The 19,100-nt window shown below is 43.6% G+C and overlaps 1 protein-coding gene and 1 pseudogene across 1 annotated transcript in view; one reads left to right on the forward strand and one right to left on the reverse strand.

The window, feature by feature from the left end:
* Positions 1-4,665: 4,665 nt before the first annotated feature.
* LOC111524734 lies at positions 4,666-5,045 on the forward strand (annotated as a pseudogene).
* An 8,188-nt stretch (positions 5,046-13,233) lies between these two features.
* Positions 13,234-19,100, reverse strand: part of ACER2 (alkaline ceramidase 2) — a 39,270-nt gene continuing 33,403 nt past the window's right edge. The window contains exon 6 of the mRNA XM_023190031.2: positions 13,234-15,049. Within this exon, the coding sequence (XP_023045799.1) occupies positions 14,863-15,049 (187 nt within the window). The 3' untranslated portion in view covers positions 13,234-14,862. The remainder of the gene's footprint in view (positions 15,050-19,100) is intronic.

Raw genomic sequence — 19,100 nt, forward strand, 5'->3', positions numbered from 1 at the left:
TCTTACTTCTACCTCATAAAAGCTGTGTAGCCCTGGAAGACATGCTTCAGGACTCTGAATGTCAGTGTTCTCATCGTAAACACTTTTTTAAGGGAAGGGGCAGGTGTTGAACTAGATATCCTCTCAGATCTCTTCCAACTTTCATTTTCTAAGTGTTGGAAGAGAGAAACTGGGAGCAGAGCACAGCACTCCCGACCAGGCCAGCAGCTACTTTTTCCCCAGCTTGCAGGCAGAAGCCAAGGCCACGGGAGGAAAGGAGGCCCCTGGCCCTTTCCTTGATTGAACCCAGGTTCTCCACTCCTGGAGTCGGCCTGTGACCCTTTCAGTTTGGTGGGTGGAAGTCTCCGGGAAGAGGTTGTACAAGTCACAGTCCAAGCCCTCTGGAAAAGACTGAGGCTTAACCCATAAGCAGCAATGGAAAAGGAAAGCTAAATCTCTAAATCAGTGGTTCTCAACCAAGGACAGCTCCCGGCTCGCAAGCAACTTGCCAGACATCTGACATTTGACAATGTTTGCGACACTTTGGGTTGTCACAACTGGAAGTGTAGGTGCTACTGGCATTATACTGCTGAGCTCCTTCACTCGCTCACTGTCTCATCCACACCCATATACCCACACATACCCCAAGACACTTGTCTCTGTGGATGCTTGCCCCAGTTTCTCAGCAGCTCTGGTGGATCTGAGGGTTAGGGATCTAGACTGTCAAGGGGGCAACCAAACTGAAACCTGGAGTGGAGTCACCAAGAGGCAGAGCCTGGTTTTGTGTGTCTGAAACATACATACTTTCAAGGAATCTCATATAGATATATGCATGCACATGGCCTTGGGGTGGCAGAAGCGTTAGCGTTACCAGTTTTGGGGTAAATTCATTCTCTGGAACCTTGGCTTTAAAGAGCCCCTGCAAAGCGCAGAGCTTTCTTCTGGGGGCGCATTTCTGCAGCCCGGAGTCAGCACGGTCCGCTCGCCCGGAAACATCCCCGGCGGCGAGTATAGGCAGGCACGCGAGAACTCTCTCCTGCCTGCGTGGGAGGCAAAAGCCGCCCTGGCTGCCCACGCCGCAGCCCTGTGCCCCGCGCCCGCCAGCCCCCAGTCCCACAGCGACGCGCCTCCTAGTCCCACAGCCCCGAGCCCGGCAGCCCCGCGCGCCTCAGCCCGCAGCGCTCTCGCCCGGCAGCACTGCCCCCTGGTGGGCGCCCCGAGCAGCGCCCGCCCGCTCCTCCGACACCCAGGCTGAGCTGCTCCCAGCTCGCTCCAGACACTGCACCCACCTGTCTCCGCTCCACACGCCCGCATCTCCCAACTGCCAGCCTTAGGACCAAGAAGAAGTGCATCCCTGACCTTCCTGTGGTCCCAGCGCACAATGGCCAAGACACCACAATCACAATGTATCTTGCAGGTCATAGCTCCCCTTTCTGATATTTTCAAGTCATGGGTATGGCTCCTGCTGGTCTCCTTAACGCTTGCTCTGCACAAAAATACACACACACTCACACGATCACACTTGCACACACGCGCGCGCACGCGCACACACACACACAAACACACACACTCCTCAGTACTACTGACATCCAACCAGGTGCCGTGGACAGAAGAGCCATCATCTACCCAGCGGTCTGGCACCCTGGAGACCTTTCCCCTGGTCTAGTTCTCCCGGCTCGTCAGGTCTCAGTTTGGACGCCCCATTCCAATCCAGGAAGCCTTCCTCACCCGGGCAAGGTATTCTCACCACACCCCAGACCTCTTTTGCTCTAAGGCAGGGTGCCACATCCCAGGCCGCAGACCAGTACCCGTTTGTGGCCTGTTAGGAACAGGGCTGCACAGATGGAGGTGAGCCGCGGGGCAAGGACGAGCATGACCGCCTGAGCTCCGCCTCCTGTCATATCAGCAGTGGCATTCGATTCTCGTAGGAGCGTGAACTCTGTTGTAAACTGCGTATGGGAGGGATCTAGGCTGCGTGTTCCTTATGAGAATCGAATGCCTGATGATCTGTCTCTGTCTCCCATCATCCCCAGATGTGACCACTTAGTTGCAGGAAAACAAGCTCAGGGCTCCCACTGATTCTACATTACGGTGAGTTGTAATTATTTCATTATATATTACAATGTAATAATAATTGTTATTCTTACATTACAATAATTATTTCATTATACATTACAATGTAATAATAAAAGAAATAAAGTGCACAATAAATGTAATGAGCTTGAAGCATCTGAAACCATTCTCCACCCCACACCTCCAGCCCTTTCCAGTCTGTGGAAAAAAGTGTCTTCCATGAAACTGGTCCCTGGTGCCTAAAAGGTTGGAGATCGCTGCTCTACAGATTGATTGCTTGATAAATTGATGTTTGGATTCAGTCTCCCAGGACCTGGGTTTGTCTCTGGGACTACAAAGATGAGGAGGCCATGCGGTGCAGGCAGGGAGATGCCAGACTGGATGGCCTTATCCCTCCAGACATCCTAAGATTTGGGAAGAGAACAGGTTTGCTTCCAAGTGAACCCCCAGGCCAGCTTCCTAAAACCCCCTCTTTCCTAGTTCAGCCCACACCACTCTCCTCCTTAGTGCTGCCTCCCTTCACTGCTTCTCGGGGTATTTTCCACAGCTGGTTGTAGATAGGGGTACCCCCCCTGCCTCAGAGGGACAGCATGAAAAGGTATTACAGGAAATTTCACCAGGGATCATGGGAGAGAAAGAGGAAGCCCTGGGCACGTGTGTGCCAGCACGAGTCAGTGTGCACGTATGTGTGCATGCAAGGGGCGGGGAGTCTAGAGGTTCCACAACAGTAAATCCATTCTGGCGGTTTTAGCTAAAAGTGGGGAGGGGATTCCACATGCTTGGCACATGACAGTGTAGTGGTTCAAATAATGTTTCCCCAAAATTCACCTTCACCCAGAATCTCAGAATGTGACCTTACTTGGGAATGCGGTCTTTGCAGATGTCATTAGTTAAGGTCATACTGGATTAGGGTGGACCCTAAATTCAATGACTGATCTCTTTATAAGATAAAGGAGAAACTTGGACACAAGGTCACAGGGACACAAGGAAGAAGCCCCGTGACAATGGAGGGAGAGAGACAGAGCAGATTCTCGCTCAGAGTCTCCAAAAGGAGCCAATCCTGCCCACACCTTGATTTTGGACTTCTGGCCTCCTGAACTGTGACAGAATAAATTTCTGATGTTTCAAGCCACTAAGTTTTGAGCTGATCTGTTACACAGCAATGGAGACAGGCCCAAAGGCCATGTGAAAGAGCAGGAAGAACATACAACTCTGAGAGACTCGAGTGAAGGGAATGAGGGGGAGATGCTCAAAACCAGAAAGACGGGAAAGGAAGGCTGGGACCAGATCGTGGAGGAGACTTCAGATCACACTCAGGGTCTCCAATAGGGTTTGCTTTGTTCTAAGAGCAATGGGGAGGAACTGGTGGGACCTGAGCAGGAAGGACACTGTCAGATTTCACTCTAGAAAGACAGCTCTGGCTCCAGCAGGAGGACAGATGGGCAATGGATGGTGGCACCTTCTCCAGGATAAGGAGAAATGGATGGATTTGAGACACTAGAGAAGTGGGATTAAGAGGATTTATATACTATTAGATTGAATATGGGTTGGGCACAGTGGCTCATACCTATAATTCCGGCACTTTGGGAGGATCACTTGAGCCAAGGAGTTTGAGACCAGCCTGCGCAACATAAAGAGACAAAATTTAAAAATTAGCAAGGCATGGTGACACATGACTGCAGTCTCAGTGACTCAGGAGGCTGAGGCAGGAGGGATCCCTTGAGCCTGGGAGACGGAGGCTGCCTTAAACTATGATTGCACCACCGCACCCAGCCTGAGTGACAGAGCAAGACCCTGTCTCAAAATAGATTGGATATAGACAACTGAGGGAGGTGGGGACTGCCTCTGCCAACTGAATGGAAAGTGACACCAGATTTAAGAGAGGTATAAGTACAGGCAAATGTGAGGTGTCTATGGGCATCCAATAGAGATGGCCAGGAAATAATGAGACTTGCAGACCTGTCACTGAGCAAAGAGAGATAGCTTGTGGCTCCTCACTATGGCCACGGGACTGTTAAGCAGTAGATTGTTTTGATTACTAGCTGCCGGTTACAAAAATCTGAGGATGCTCAAGTCCAGGATATAAAATCATTCAGTACTTGTATAAAACCTATGACATTCTCCTCCTTTTTTTTTTTTTTTTTTTTCTGAGACAGAGCCTTGCTCTGTCACCCAGGCTAGAGTACAGTGGCATGATCTCAGTTCACTGCAACCTCCACCTTCTGGGTTCAATTATCCTGCCTCAGCCTCCCTAGTAGCTGGAACTACAGGCGTGCACCACCACGCCAGGCTAAGTTTTGTATTTTTAGTAGAGACGGGGTTTCACCGTGTTGGCCAAGCTGGTCTCCAACTCTTGACCTCAAGTAGTTCGCCCACCTCAGCCTTCCAAAGTGCTGGGATTACAGGAGCCAGCCACCGCTCCCAGCCCTTCCCTATACTTTAAATCATCTCTACATTAGTTGTAATAACTATTACAACGTAAAGGCTACATACATAGATGTTATATTGTATTGCTTACAGAATGACAAGAAAAAGTACTTTCCACCGCCGCCGCCCCCAGAAGCCGCCGGGACCCTCACCTGTCGTCGCCGCCGCCGCCCAGATTCCTGCACCATGCCGTGGGAGGAGACCTTCAGGCAGCGCCGCACCTTCGAACAAAGGGTAGATGTCCGACTTATTCGAGAGCAGCATCCAGCCAAAATCCCGGTGATAACAGAACGATACAAGGGTGAGAAGCAGCTTCCTGTCCTGCATAAAACGAAGTTCCTTGTACCTGACGTTCCAGACGTCAACGAGAGTGAGCTCATCAAGATAAATAATTAGAAGGCGCTTACAGCTCAGTGCTAATCAACCCTCCTCCTGGTGGTGAGCGGACATAGCGTGGTGAGCGTCTTCATGGTCTCAGAGTGTATGAGAGTGAGAAGGATGAAGATAGATTTCTGTACATGGTCTATGTCTCCCAGGAGACGTTTGGGATGAAATTGTCAGTGTAAAACTATAAAAACGCGTCTATTCTAGAATTTTTTTAAACACTTACCAAGGCAAAAAAAAAGGGATGTTGCCAACTGAGATCGATCGGTTCATCTAATCACAGATCATCAAACAGTTCTGTTCCCACCTAGGAGTGTTAGAAGTTGTGTTTGAAAAACTGAGCTCACTTGGAAACTATATTATTTAATGTAGGCTAGCTTGTTTGTTTAAAAATAAAATACTTTGCGTTCTAAGTTGCCAATAAAATAGACTTTCAAGTTATTTTAATGCTCTTTTCTCACTAATAGGAACTTGCAATTCCAGCAGTAATTTAAAGGCTTTCAGAGAGACCCTGAGTCTTCTCTTCAGGTTCACAGAACCCGCCGCCTTTTCGGGTAGTTTTCTACTTAGCTGGAGAGATCTCCCTAAGAGGATCTGTAGGCCTGAGTTGTGAAGCATAATCCCTGCAAAATGCATTTGCCGTAATAGTTGGCACAAACGCAGGGTAAATGGGGTGTGTGTAAGAAAACAGCCCTGACTGTAAACGCTGCTTGAGGTTCCTGACTCCTAACAGAACTATACCCAAAGTCCACACTCTTGCAGGGGTAGACATTTCTTATTTGGTTTGTTCTCTAGATAGTTACACACATAAAGACACCATTCAAAAGGAAACTTGAATAATTTATAATTTGGGCCACCGGAGGAAGGGTGGCACTTCTTCTGTTTCAGGTTTTTGTCTGAGTTCAAACTAGTGCCTGTGTTGGTGTGGAAAGAAGCAGTGTACCAGTGTCATTCTTTAGGACAGTGGTAGAAACCACAGAATAGTATAACTAAAAGCATTAAAATTCAGACACACTCCCTTCTACCTTTTGGCTTAAAGCTATGGATGATCCATGTTTTTGTTTTTGTTTTTTTAATGTTAAATGTGTGACTCAATATTATCAAAAAGGTTCCCACATTTTTAACAGTAGTTCAGTTATCACTATTAGGTCAAACAGCCATCAGAATTCCCCTGCGCTGAATGCATGTCAGCTGTGGAGAAAACAGAACAAGGAGCCATGCACTCTTTACAAATACTAATGTCAAGAGTTAAACCTCTTCAGGTTCAACCTATGATAAAAGACCCGTGCTTCCCACTACCTGCATGGGGTTCACTATTTACAGTTTTCTTGGGAGTATCACAGGAAGATCACAGTTACATCACTTTAGACTGTACGTGTAGCAGGTCACAACTTACCCTCGTGTGTTTAGATGTGTATGGAATACCTGTATACGTTAGTGAAAGCTATTTACTGTAACAGGGGAAATCCAGATTCCTTGCATCTGAGCCCTGTACTGATCATTAAAGGAGTTTCTATCACCTGCTCTCCCCATTGCACGCGTCTGTCCACTTGGCTAACTTTTAATATGTATATGTTTACATCATGTAAATTCTTAACCAGCCTGTCTCGTTTAGACTGTATACATCGTATCTGACATTATTGTAACTACTGTGTGATCAGTAAGATTCCTATAAGAAATCCTGCTTTTTAAAAAAATAAATAGCATGCTGAGGGGTGACTTATAGCCCATGTTAGTTTGTAGGATCTTTAAAACAAGTACATTTTTAATGAACTAAATGGAATAAAGGCACAATTAAAAACTGTAAAATAAATACTTTCTACATATTCAGTACTGAATTTTTTAAGTGTTTTTATCTAAGGCTGGTTGAATTCACAGATATACAACCCGTGCATATGAAAGGCCAACTGTATTTTATCCCATTATTTGTACTAATAGGACACTTTTGAAACGGATAATTCCAATTTGATGCCCACCTACATGAAAACCTTTAACTCATTTGCATTAAATCCTTTGTGGAAGGCCGGGCGCGGTGGCTCAAGCCTATAATCCCAGCACTTTGGGAGGCCGAGACGGGTGGATCACGAGGTCAGAAGATTGAGACCATCCTGGCAAACACAGTGAAACTCCGTCTCTACTAAAAAATACGAAAAAAAACTAGCCGGGCAAGGTGGCGGGCGCCTGTAGTCCCAGCTACTCGGTAGGCTGAGCCAGGAGAATGGCGTGAACCTGGGAGGCGGAGCTTGCAGTGAGCTGAGATCCGGCCACTGCACTCTAGCCTGGGCGACAGAGCAAGACTCCGTCTCAAAAAAAAAAAAAAAAAAAAAAATCCTTTGTGGAAAGAGAATTAAACCTGAGAGTCAAAAGTCCTGGGTTCCCATCCTTGCAATAGCAGTGGTCAAACTACATTTCCAAGCCTCAGCTGTATCATATCCAAAACAGGAATAATGGTAATGCCAGCCTCGCAAAGTAGCTGAGAGGAGTAAATGAGACCACTTACGTCAAAGATAACTTATATGATGGGCTGTCAAATAAGGTTTGCTTGTAAGAAAATTCCTAAGGAGTCTACCAATTCTTTCACCAGACTGAAATTCCATATTATATGTGGCTCGTGGTTTATCAGTTAAAGCTTACAATTCTCAAGTCCCAGCTCCTCCCTGGTGAAAACTCAACCACCGTCTCCTTCCTGCCTCCCCAACACTGTTGATTCCTCTCTACTACGGGGATTCGGCAGAGTCAGGGGCCTTCTTCTCCCCTCCCCAGATCTGAGCTGCTGCATCCATCCCTATAACCCTCTGCAGGCAGCATAATAGTTAATACCAAACAGACACTTGCTAAGTGTTGATTTGAACTAGATTCATCTTTTAAAAGATTTGAGTTATAATTACATTTGACTTGTGTAAATTGAGCTATTAATCCCAAAAGTTAAATTTCACTCCAGTGGATTAAAAACTTGCTCCAGACTGGCCGGTGGCTAGTGCCTTTTGTCCCAGCTACTAAGGAGGCTGAGGCAGGAGGATCGCTTGAGGCCAGGAGGTCAATGCTGTAGTGTGCCATTATGGTGCCTGTAAATAGACTCTACATTCCAGCCTGGGCAACATAGCAAGACCCCATATCTAATAAACAAACAAAAAACCAAAACTTTCTCTAAATCACATCTACCTTAAATTGGTTTTACATACAGCCCCTTTGTAACCTCAGGTTCTGCATCCACCTATTCAACATGGATCGAAAATATTCAGGGAAAAAGAAACAGTAAAAAAATCATAACACAACAATAAATAATAATACAAATAAAAAGCAACGCAGTTTAACAACTATTTACACAGCATATACATTGTATTAGGTATTATAAGTAATCCAGAGATGATTTAAAGCACACAACAGGACGTGCAGAGGTAATATGTAAATACGATGCTATTTTATATATAAGACTGGAGCCTCTGGGATTTTGGTATGCGGGTTGGGGGGTCCTGGAACCAATTCCCTCGAATACCGAGGACCAACAGCATTTGCTTTATCACATTGGACAACCTCTAAAACACCCGGGGCGGGGGGTGAAAACTGAATTTCTCAGGGAAAAGAGGAGAGGAAAAGGAAGGCAGCAACATGCTTGGAAAAATCCAGGGAAACATACCTGGGCCCACAAAGAGATTACATAACTTGGCGTTTTGAGACAATGGGCGACCTCTGGGATGATTAGGAACTGGAAAGGGCTTCGCTTGCGCCACATAGCAATGCCTCAAAGAGCCACAAGATGGCAATATTACTCCAGGAGAGTCTCCGTCCCTCTCACCCCGGTAGCTAATGGCTTTCTTTGTTCACAGGAAACCCTCTCTCGCAAATATCATCAGTGCCACTGTACGTTTTCCATTACTTCACGCTCCTGGCCTTACCTTCAGCCACTTCCCTATCACTAGCCCGAATATAAAAATAAACTACCGCTATTTGTTACATCTTAAAAACAGCACTTTGGTGTCTGCGCTCAATTGCCAAAGCAGCTGAATCAAATGTTTTGTTTTAATGAGAAGCATAAAATAAACAAAAACCCAGGTGAGGGTGATCTCTTCCATTTTGTGAGTTAACACCCAGAGAGACTTCCCGGGTAAACTAGGTGTCGCCAGACTGGAGATAGTTAAGAGACAGGAGTGCCACTTGAGACAAGATTAGTTCTCCAGTGGGAGACAGGGGCTGCCAGCCCTCTTAAAACGGCGTGGGAAAGAAGGCTGAGAACCCGCTCTGTAGAGAGTAGAGAACAAAAGCTCAAATACCATATCTTTTAACTTCCTATTATGAAAAAATCCAGCTATACAAAAGTAGACAGAATGGTAGGACAAACCCAAATACTTCTTAAGAACTGTGAAACTGTAAACCAGGAAACAGTCTGCAAGGAAAAAATCTAAGTTCCCAGTTTGTTGAGGACCCCTAAGATGTAAGTTACCAGAACCCTGGGTCTGCCCACTCCAGCCCTTTATAGTATAGTCCTTTAACACAGTCTTTCAATGTAATGCTCTTTCAATGAGAAGTCCTTAAAAGAGAAGAGTGGGAGAGGCTAGCCCCTGAGCTCTGGTCTTCAAAGGGCAATCTGGAAAAGGGAGCAGGGGTGTCTGCATCAACTCCCGGTCAGACTCAGAAAAAGACGTCACCCATGAGGAGAAACAGATAGTTCAGACTGTCGGGGAGAGAGGCACACACACCCGTGCCAGTGCCCCAAAAGCAGAGCCCTCAACTTCTTCAGCCACTGTCCCTGACCACAGCCTCAAAAAAGTTCAGTCCTGAAGACTGAGTAACCAATTTCAGCACCAAAAGGATTTGAAAGGTTGCTTAGTCTCCTGCTGGGCAGAGGCTCTTTACCTGGATGGGCTACCAGGGATGTCTGAACCCCCAGAAAATTATATACTGATTGAATGTCCCTTATCCAAAGGGCTTGGAATCAGAAATGCTTGGATTTCAGATCTTATCAGACTTTGGAATATTTGCATTATACAGCATCCCTAATCCAAAAATCAGAAATCTGAAATGCTCCAAGGAACATTCCCTTTGACTGTTATATAGGTGTTCAAAAAGTTCCAGGTTTTGGAGAATTTCTGATATTTTATTTTTGGGTTAGGGATATTCAACCTGTACATGGACATTTTCCTACAGCTTTTCTATTGCCAAAGAACTCTGGGGCCACTCCTTGTCCCCTCACCTCTGCCAGAAAAAAAAAAAAAAAAAAGTCTAAAAACACCACTGTAATGATACAGATAATGCTTAACCAGTCTTCCTTCTTTTACGGTTTTTTTTTTTTTTTCTTTGAGAGAGAGGGTCTCACTGCTTGGCCTAGGCTGGAACACAGTAGTGCGATCTCTGCTCACTGCAACCTCTGCCTCCTAGGCTCAAGCAATCCTCCCACCTCAGCCTCCTGCATAGCTGGAACTACAGGTGTGCATCACCACACTTGGCTAATTTTTGTGATTTTGGTAGAGACAGGGTTTCACCATGTTGCCCAGGCTGGTTTTGAACTCCTGAGCTCAAGCGATCCACCCACTTACGCATCCCAAAGTGCTGGGATTACAGGCGTGAGCCACCGCACCAGACGTGTATTTGAGATTTATATCTATATGACATGACTATAGAAGTTTTAGTAAAAATAAACTGTTCTTAGGTACTTTATGCTGGAAATATTTTCATGTATTAACTTCACAGCTCTGAGAAGAAACGAACAAGTAACTACAATTATTTTAAGTATTTTTAATAACAGTGGTACCCAATTCATTAACAAATGAATTTAGGCAATGTGTTTTGCTCTACAATCCATCAGATACATTTTCACCGCAGATAGTTCAGAAATCATTTTAGAAATAGACACACACGTACATATTCATTTGCTGAAAATGCCACTTACAGCTTTAATATCAAATATAGTTATCATAGTTCACAGAAAAAATATAAAGTGCAAAAGCTCCACTTCAAAAGGCCTTAAATCACTCCCAAAGCAATGGGGATTAAATTTTACCACAGCCAGCGGGCATGCCACCCTTATACAGCACACCTACATAAGGTATATAACAAGGTATATATCTGAAAATACTAGACTGCTCTGATTACATATTGTGGTTATAAAATAGTCTTAAATCTGGTTTAACATATAGAGAAAGATACAATTCAAATCATTAGTCCTATAAAGTAAGGGTCATTTTTTGTTAAGTTTGTAAGGGAATTATGTCTATAAAAATCCATTGAGAATCCCAATCTGGCCCAAGACTTCTCTTTGGCCAGCTGGAATAATAGCACCTAGGCAAAGCCTTGGCTATGAAAGTGTTCAGATTGATTTCAGCGTAAAAGGAGCTAGGAGAGGGGCCCTGACCAGGTGAGCTTCAGCATCCACCTGTCCCTCAGAGATGGTTCCATGTCCGCCCCAAGGGATAAAGAGCCAGGAAGACTCAAATCCCAGTCCTTGGGACTCGACATGGCACTGGTTCATGGAAGCACGATGAACTGGTGAGAGAGGTTTTACACACCTGAGAGATCCAGTAAGTGGAAGAGGTGGTCATATTTTTACAAAGCCTTGTGTTTGCTGACCATCAAGCTTTGTCCCTCAACAGAACATCTTTGATCTATAATTAATGTTTTAGGCACTCTTCACTGGACAAGCAGAGAGTTCCCCAAAAATACAGCCCGTCCCTAAATGGATTCAGACATCTCATCTCCACGCACCTTAAATGTGTTCACAGAAGGACTTGATTTATAATGATGTAATAAAGGGAAGAAAAGATTACTTTTTCTAATCAACAACTAAACACTGTGAAACATGAATCACTGACTGAAATGATCACTCAGAAACATGAATGGTCTTTTATAACCTAACTCCAGTTTCTGCTGGGTCTTGATCTTGGGCAAATTCTGACCGGAACAAAATCTGATTAGCCATGCCAAGTAACCACCACCATGACCTAACTCCTAAGTGTCAGCCCTACTGGAGGGAGGGAGGTTCTTGACTGCCCATCAATTAATGAAACAAGCTGTTCATTTTTTACAATCTGAACATATCAAAATCTGTAAAGTCACATATTTAACAGCTATTTATGCTGACTCACCAAGCCAAGTGCAGAGGCACATCAGAAAGTAGAATTCCATTCATTACTTTTTAGGGCCCATTCATGTCAGGCTTGATTAAAAAGGTAGACTCAGTAGTCAGTCTCAGAAGTCAATGATCAGCATTCAAGCATATAGCTAACTCTAGTGTATTCCAAACCCATACTTCATGAAAAAATATATAACTGGCATGTATATGCCATTCAAGCTACAGGATAAATGTCATCTCTGAAAGACATCATTTATTTACAACTATATTGGGGGAAAAAAGAGGAGACTACATCAAAATATTAACAAGGATTATACCTGGGCAATAGAAATATGGGTTACCTTTTTTTTCTTTGACTTTTCTGTAGTTTCCCAATTTTCTTTAAAGAGTTTGTAGTGCTTTTACATAAATGAGTGACGCCATAAACCCAACTTAAAATAAGATGGGTATATTTCTACTCTCTTGGTTTACATCCCATGCTGGCAAGCTAGAGTGATTTCTGTTCAAAAGTGAAGTAATGCTTTGTCCTCCTCAAATATACTCCATTCGACGTTTCTTTCTCAGCTCATCTCTTTAAACCATTTCTAGAAACACATTCTGCTTCTCACATTAAAAAAAAAAAAGCTGGGCTTAAAATATACAACAAACCCCATACCTTGAAGCATTTATACCATAAAGTAGATGAGACCAGAACCCATGCCTGATAAAGTCAATCTAAAATAAGAATGGTCTGATATTTGCCTTTTAAAAATTCTAGACTTGAAACCCAAAGGACTTAACAGCAGTTCTGTTCCATCAACCACCTAGGTCTCAAAGAGGTACATTAGAAGTTCCACGAATATTTAATTCAAATATCATTTTTAAAATATTTTTTAGGCCAGGCGTGATGGCTCATGCCTATTCCCAGCACTTTGGGAGGCTGAGGCGGGCAGATCTCTTGAGCCCAGGAGTTCGAGACCAGCCTGGGCAAAATGGTGAAACCCCATTTCTATGAAAAAATACAAAAATTAGCTGGGAGTGGTGGCATGCACCAGTAGTCCCAGCTCCTGGGGAGGCTGAGGTGGGAGGATCACTTGAGCCTGGGAGACAGAGGCCACAGTGAGTCATGATTGCACCACTGCACTCCAGCCTGGGTGACACAGCAAGATCCTGACTCAAACACAAAACACACTCTCTCTATATATAAAAGTATAATAAAGCAACATACACACTCATTCAACACCTAATTTTGCTACCTTGGAAATTACCAATTTGTTAATTTGCATTTTTACCACCTCATATATTAAGTAAATGCTATAAATTTGACCTTAAATAAATTTAAGTTAATAAAATACAATTTATTTCACACACTGGGGTTCCACAAAGATTTCTTACTACAAACAGGGTTTTGCTCTTGAACAAGCTATATAATTTGATAACCACAGATGTAGCATAAAGTCATTCATTTTTAAACTCTAAATTCAGTTGCTATTGGGGTTTTCACCTTGGATCTCTTGTACAAATTCTAACTAGAGTAAGAGTTCCTGGATGTGCCAAAAATCATCACCCTCCCAACTCTTACATATGTAGGACAGTGATATGACTCCTGCCCACACAAGAACACGCCTGTCCTGCCCTCTCCCAACAATGGAATGTTACAAAGCAGGACGTGCCTGAGTTAAAATGAGTATCCCTGAGGTTGATAATTCCCACCATGCACCTTGAAGACAGTTCTCGAATGTTTCATTCAGCCCGATGAAGAGAAGATTCATTGAAGCCAATGTCACATTAGGTGAGAAAAATTCAGAAGGCAACAGATCTGCGCTGCTGCATCAGCGGCCCAAACTAGCCCGTGAGTGCATAGTTACTGCCAGCACTTGAGAAAAGTGAGCCGTTGGATACTCTGGGAAACCCAGAAAGCACCTTCTACCGCAAGAGTGAATAACATGATGCCCACAGAAAACACAACAGAAACAAGAAGTGAGATTCTTGAAGGTAATTTCCAGAATAGTACAGCATACTAGAGGCTTCAAATGAGAAAAAGTTTCCAAAAACTTGATGTGTGCTCCAAATTGTGAACCAGAATCCCCACCACAATTGTGAGGAGCCCTTTGGTAAACTTACGGAGGTCAAGTCTTAAAGATGGTGGGTCTGTGGGAATGTTTATGCCATAATTCTTCTTCTCTGTGGATTTGAGGCTGCTGAGCTGGGGTGGGAGGGGGAAGCAGAAATGATGTCAGTATTTAAAAACCGTGCTCATCTTCAAGAATGGCCTACAGTGGAGTGTAGGTTTTGGCAGAGAGGGTTTTACTCATTAGCTTCACCTTTATCTGAAGTCTCTCCATCTCTCCACAGAGGTAGTAGTAAAAGGATTCACAGATGCCATGTTAGTTGAGAAATGCAAGTGAAAAAGTAGCCTTTTTAGCCACAAGTCCTGTGTGTTTCATCTGTTTGGTTTTGTTTAAGGACAATTACTCCAAAGGAAAATCTCTGGCATCTTCCATCAGAGAGTCAGAGGGTCTTGTCTGTCAGAGGGTCTGTCTATCATCAGTAGAGTCCACTCCAAGGGTGCCTGGGAATGGTGGGATCTGGAGCAGGCCAGCTTTCTCCAGGATGAGATGCATTGTACAGGGCTGGATCCCCCAAGGGACTGCTCTGCCATGGCCATTAAGGACGCAGCCCAACAAGTCACTGCATCTGGAAGCGATGCTGAGAAAGATGCAGCTAGTGTCCCTAAGCCCTCCATTTTCCGTCTTTGGGAAAGGAATAGAACTTTTCCCCTTGCACAGGGGAATCCTGGTGGTCCACAGACATATTAGTGAGAGCCTCAGCAAACAGATTTTTTAAAAGATAGCCCACATCCCAACTCTTCGAAATCCCTTGGCTGTCTTCCTAGCAAAGGAAGCCCACTGCATGAGGGGCGATAAGCAGAGAAGCCAGCCACCACCTTGCCATCACGTGATCTTGACTGATGATTTCTTGTTGGCACACAGAAGGGACACGTAGGGGACACCAATGAAGGCCCATTTCTCACTGGGCCAGAACTTGATGACAGGGCCTTGCTCAGGAATCTCTGAGGCAGCATCAAAGTAGGCAAAGCATACACAGCCCAGGTAGGCGGCAAGACAGATGAGGATGTGCCTGCAGAGGGAGATGAGAAGTGAGAACCTGATGAGCATGAAGACTCCGCTGGCAGTTCAGCCTGCTCCTTCTTCCAGTGTAACCCACCCACCTTGCTGACTGTACTTGCAGCCCAAGGGCCTCTTCTAATTAGGAAAGGATGAAGATTACCAACAATCCCTGGAACAGCAGGATGATAAATCTTCAGCAATTTGGGACCCATTTTAGAATGTTCTAAAATATTCCTACTGGATAATAGGAACAAGTGTGCAAATAAATGCCTTTGGGCCTCAAACAAGAAAACTGAGGCCCAAGGATTTACAACAGAGGTGCTAAGATAGAAGTAACTGAGCACATGTGATTAGATCCCACCTTCTCACTTTAACAACTGGTTATAGATATTTTATGTCCTTCATCAGGAATAATTTTATGTTGATTAAACCACTTTTGCAGTTTAGTGGAAATTTTAAAAAATTTATCCTCACTGGGGCCGGGCGCGGTGGCTCACACCTCTAATCCCAGTACTTTTGGAGGCCGAGGCAGGCGGATCACGAGGTCAGGAGATTGAGACCATCCTGGCTAACAAGGTGAAACCCCGTCTCTACTAAAAATAATAATTAAAAAAATTAGCCGGGCATGGTGGTGGGCGCCTGTAGTCCCAGTTAATCGGGAGGCTGAGGCAGGAGAATGGCGTGAACCTGGACGGCGGAGCTTACGGTGAGCTGAGATCATGCCACTGCAGTCCAGCCTGGGCAACAGAGGAAGACTCTGTCTCAAAAACAAACAAACAAAAAAATTTATCCTCACTGTACCTGTAAAAAGTTTTAATTTAATATTAATCTTTATCAAACAATAGACCATTTAAAAACATGTAATCCTTTCTTTTTATTTTATTTTATTTTTTTAGATGAAGTCTCGCCCTGTCACCCAGGCTGGAGTGCAGTAGTGCAATCTTGGCTCACTGCAACCTCTGCCTCCCAGGTTCAAGCAATTCTCCTGCCTCAGCCTCCCAAGTAGCTGGGATTACAGGTGCCTGTCACCAGGCCCAGCTAGCTAATTTTTGTATTTTTAGTAGAGAGGGGGTTTCACCACACTGGCCAGGCTGGTCTCGAACTCCTGACCTCAGGTAATCCACGTGCCTTGGCCTCCCAAAGTGCTGGGATTACAGGCGTGAGCCACTGCGCCCAGCCCAAAGACAATATTTTTATAAATTTTGATGGTGGTAGGGAGGGGGTCTTTTTAAAAAATTACACAAAATCCAGAAACTCTAAAGAAAAGATTAACAGATGTGACAACATGAAAGTTTGAAACCCCATGGCACAAAAATATTAACATACTGAAAGACAAATGGGAAACTGCGGTGGGGGGCAGGGAATATTTGTAGCATATGACAAAGTTTAAACCTTTACATACAAAGAACACTAAAGAAATTAATCAGGTCAGGGTGGGAAGCAGGTGAGAATGGTATGAACAAGATTGGCCTCATGTTGATATGTATGGAATCTGGGTATTGCCTATATGGGGGCTCAATGTATTATTCTCTGCACTTGTGAAAATGTTGCAAATATGCATAAGTGGCACATAGTAATGACTGTCTACTATGTGCCAAGCCTAGATGCTGGATCTAAACTTTTTTTTTTTTTTTGAGATGGGGTCTCGCTCTGTTGCCCAGGCTAGAGTGCAGTAGTGCGATCTTGGTTCACTGCAATCTCTGCCTCCCGGGTTCAAGCGATTCTCCTGCCTCAACCTCCCAAGTAGCTGGGACTACAGGCACATGCCACCACACCCAGCTAATTTTTTGTATTTTTAGTAGAGACGTGTTAGCCAGGATGGTCTCGATCTCCTGACCTTGTGATCCACCCACTTCGGCCTCCCACAGTGCTGGGATTACAGACATGAGCCACCGCATCCGGCCGATATAAACTTTTAAAAATAGAAACACTCAATAGACCAAAGAAAATTAAAAGGGGAAATACACGTCACAAATTTACATCTGAAAGATGGCCAACAAAAATACTAATTTTTTAAAAAGACATAGTAATAAAAACAAAATATAATTTTTCTCAATCAGGTTAATGGGGATTTAAGAGTTTCCAGTATATGCGAAAGTGTAGGTAAAAGATGCTCTCTTACAGACTTCAGTAAACAGTCTGAATGGTACAGTTTCTCCGGATTTGGCAATATATATTATTAATTGAATATGAAAATATTCAGAAACTCAAATCAATCTAGGTGTTCATTATAAAGTGTTTGCAAAAGTGGAAAATTAGAAATAACCTCAATGCCCATTATCAGAAAGAGGTTGGTTAAATAAATTATAAAGCATCCATATTATGAAGTATTAATTAGACAAAATAATGAAGATTTTATATGTATGTATTGGTATGGAATGATGTCTCTATAGCACTAGATCTATGTAGTACAGATTTAAGTATTTGGTTGGTAAAAAAAAAAAAAAAAAAGTTTGGGCCGAGCTCAATGGCTCATGCCTGTAATCCTAGCACTTTGGGAGCCCAAGGCAAGTGGACTGCTTGAGCCCAGGAGTTTCTGACAAGGCTGGGGCAACATGGCAAAAACCACCATCTCTACAGAAAAATTCAAAATAAATTAGTCTGGTGCAGTGGCATGCACCTGTAGTTCCAGCTCCCTGCAGGGGTGAAGTGGGAGAATCACTTTCAGTCCGGGAGGCAGAGATTGCAGTGAGCCAAGATCGTCCCACTGCACTCCAGCCTGGGCAACGGAGCAAGACTTTGTCTCAAAAAAAAAAAAGTTTGCATCGTGTATAGAACGATTCTATTTTTTTTAAGTAGATATATATATGTGTGTGTGTGTACATATAAAATCTCAATGGATATATGTCAGACTGTTAATAATTATGTTTCTTTGGGGGATACAATTATAAGAGCCATTCTTTCTACACTTCTTTGTTGTTTAAATTTGTTATTAAAAACATATATGTCATTTTACAACTGGAAAGAAAAGATGGTTCAACTTTGAAAAAGCAGAAATAACACCAAATTTCTGTTATTAATTTGTTCAGAAACAAATTAAGTTTGAGTCAAAATTATTACATAGTTTAAATTTTGAATTTGACTTAAATCACTAGTGTGACAAGGGGACTTAGATAGATAAAAATGATCATCTTGAATGAGGTCATTTACCTAGTGTATACATTTCTCAAAATTCACAATATACACATAAAATCTGTGTGTTTTGTTATCTGGAAATTACAATTCAACAAATATATAAAGTACATAAATTCACTAGTATTAGTTGAGGTTGAAATCTAAAAACTGTTGAACGATGAATCCTAACACTGTAAACTCCAACTTGTGCTGTTTGAGTTTTGTCTTTTGCAAATACTCCTTGAAGTCCCCAAGTCTTAAATTTAGAGTAGGGTGGGTCTCATGGTAAACATATAGAAGTTCACATGAGCAAGGGAACGTAAGTGAATTCTATCAAATTGTGTATCTTTAGCCCATCTCTGGATAGAAGTCAACCTTTTCCTGAATCTAGATCTAATAAAGTTTTTCCATTTCTTCACCACTAGAATTCCTTCTGGGTTCCCTCTATCTATAGGGAATAATCTACAGCAGATTTCTCCTCCTCGTGATCTTTTGCAATCAGAAGTCCTGGAGGAGAGAAAGGAAAGATCACTCTGGATTTGAGGCTGAAGCAGTTTTAGGAAGAAAGCCACTCCAATTTCCCCCAGCTTTCTCAGAATCGGATTCTGCCTGTATTTTGTAACCCAGTTTTTTTTTTTTTTTTTAACTTAGTGTATCCTGAGCATTCCAAAGTATAGATGCTCCAACTTGCTATTATTGAACTCCAAGGTTGTTTTCTACAGAAACAGGTGGGTGATATTAAACAATTCACTTTAGCTCTCTGGTCTTCTGTATCCACTTACAGAAATAATGGAAGAGAATGTCCCTAAATGGCCTGTGCGGGCCCCTCCTTTCACTTGGTCACTCAGGCCCTAAAGGTGGGGTTCCTACTGAGGACATCACCCTTTCATCACCTCTTTCCCCAGCTTTCCCCTACCTCTCCCCTCCCCTAACACCTAGCTAGAGCT

This window comes from Piliocolobus tephrosceles, chromosome 14 (assembly GCF_002776525.5).
Source record: "Piliocolobus tephrosceles isolate RC106 chromosome 14, ASM277652v3, whole genome shotgun sequence".
Lineage (NCBI taxonomy): Eukaryota > Metazoa > Chordata > Mammalia > Primates > Cercopithecidae > Piliocolobus > Piliocolobus tephrosceles.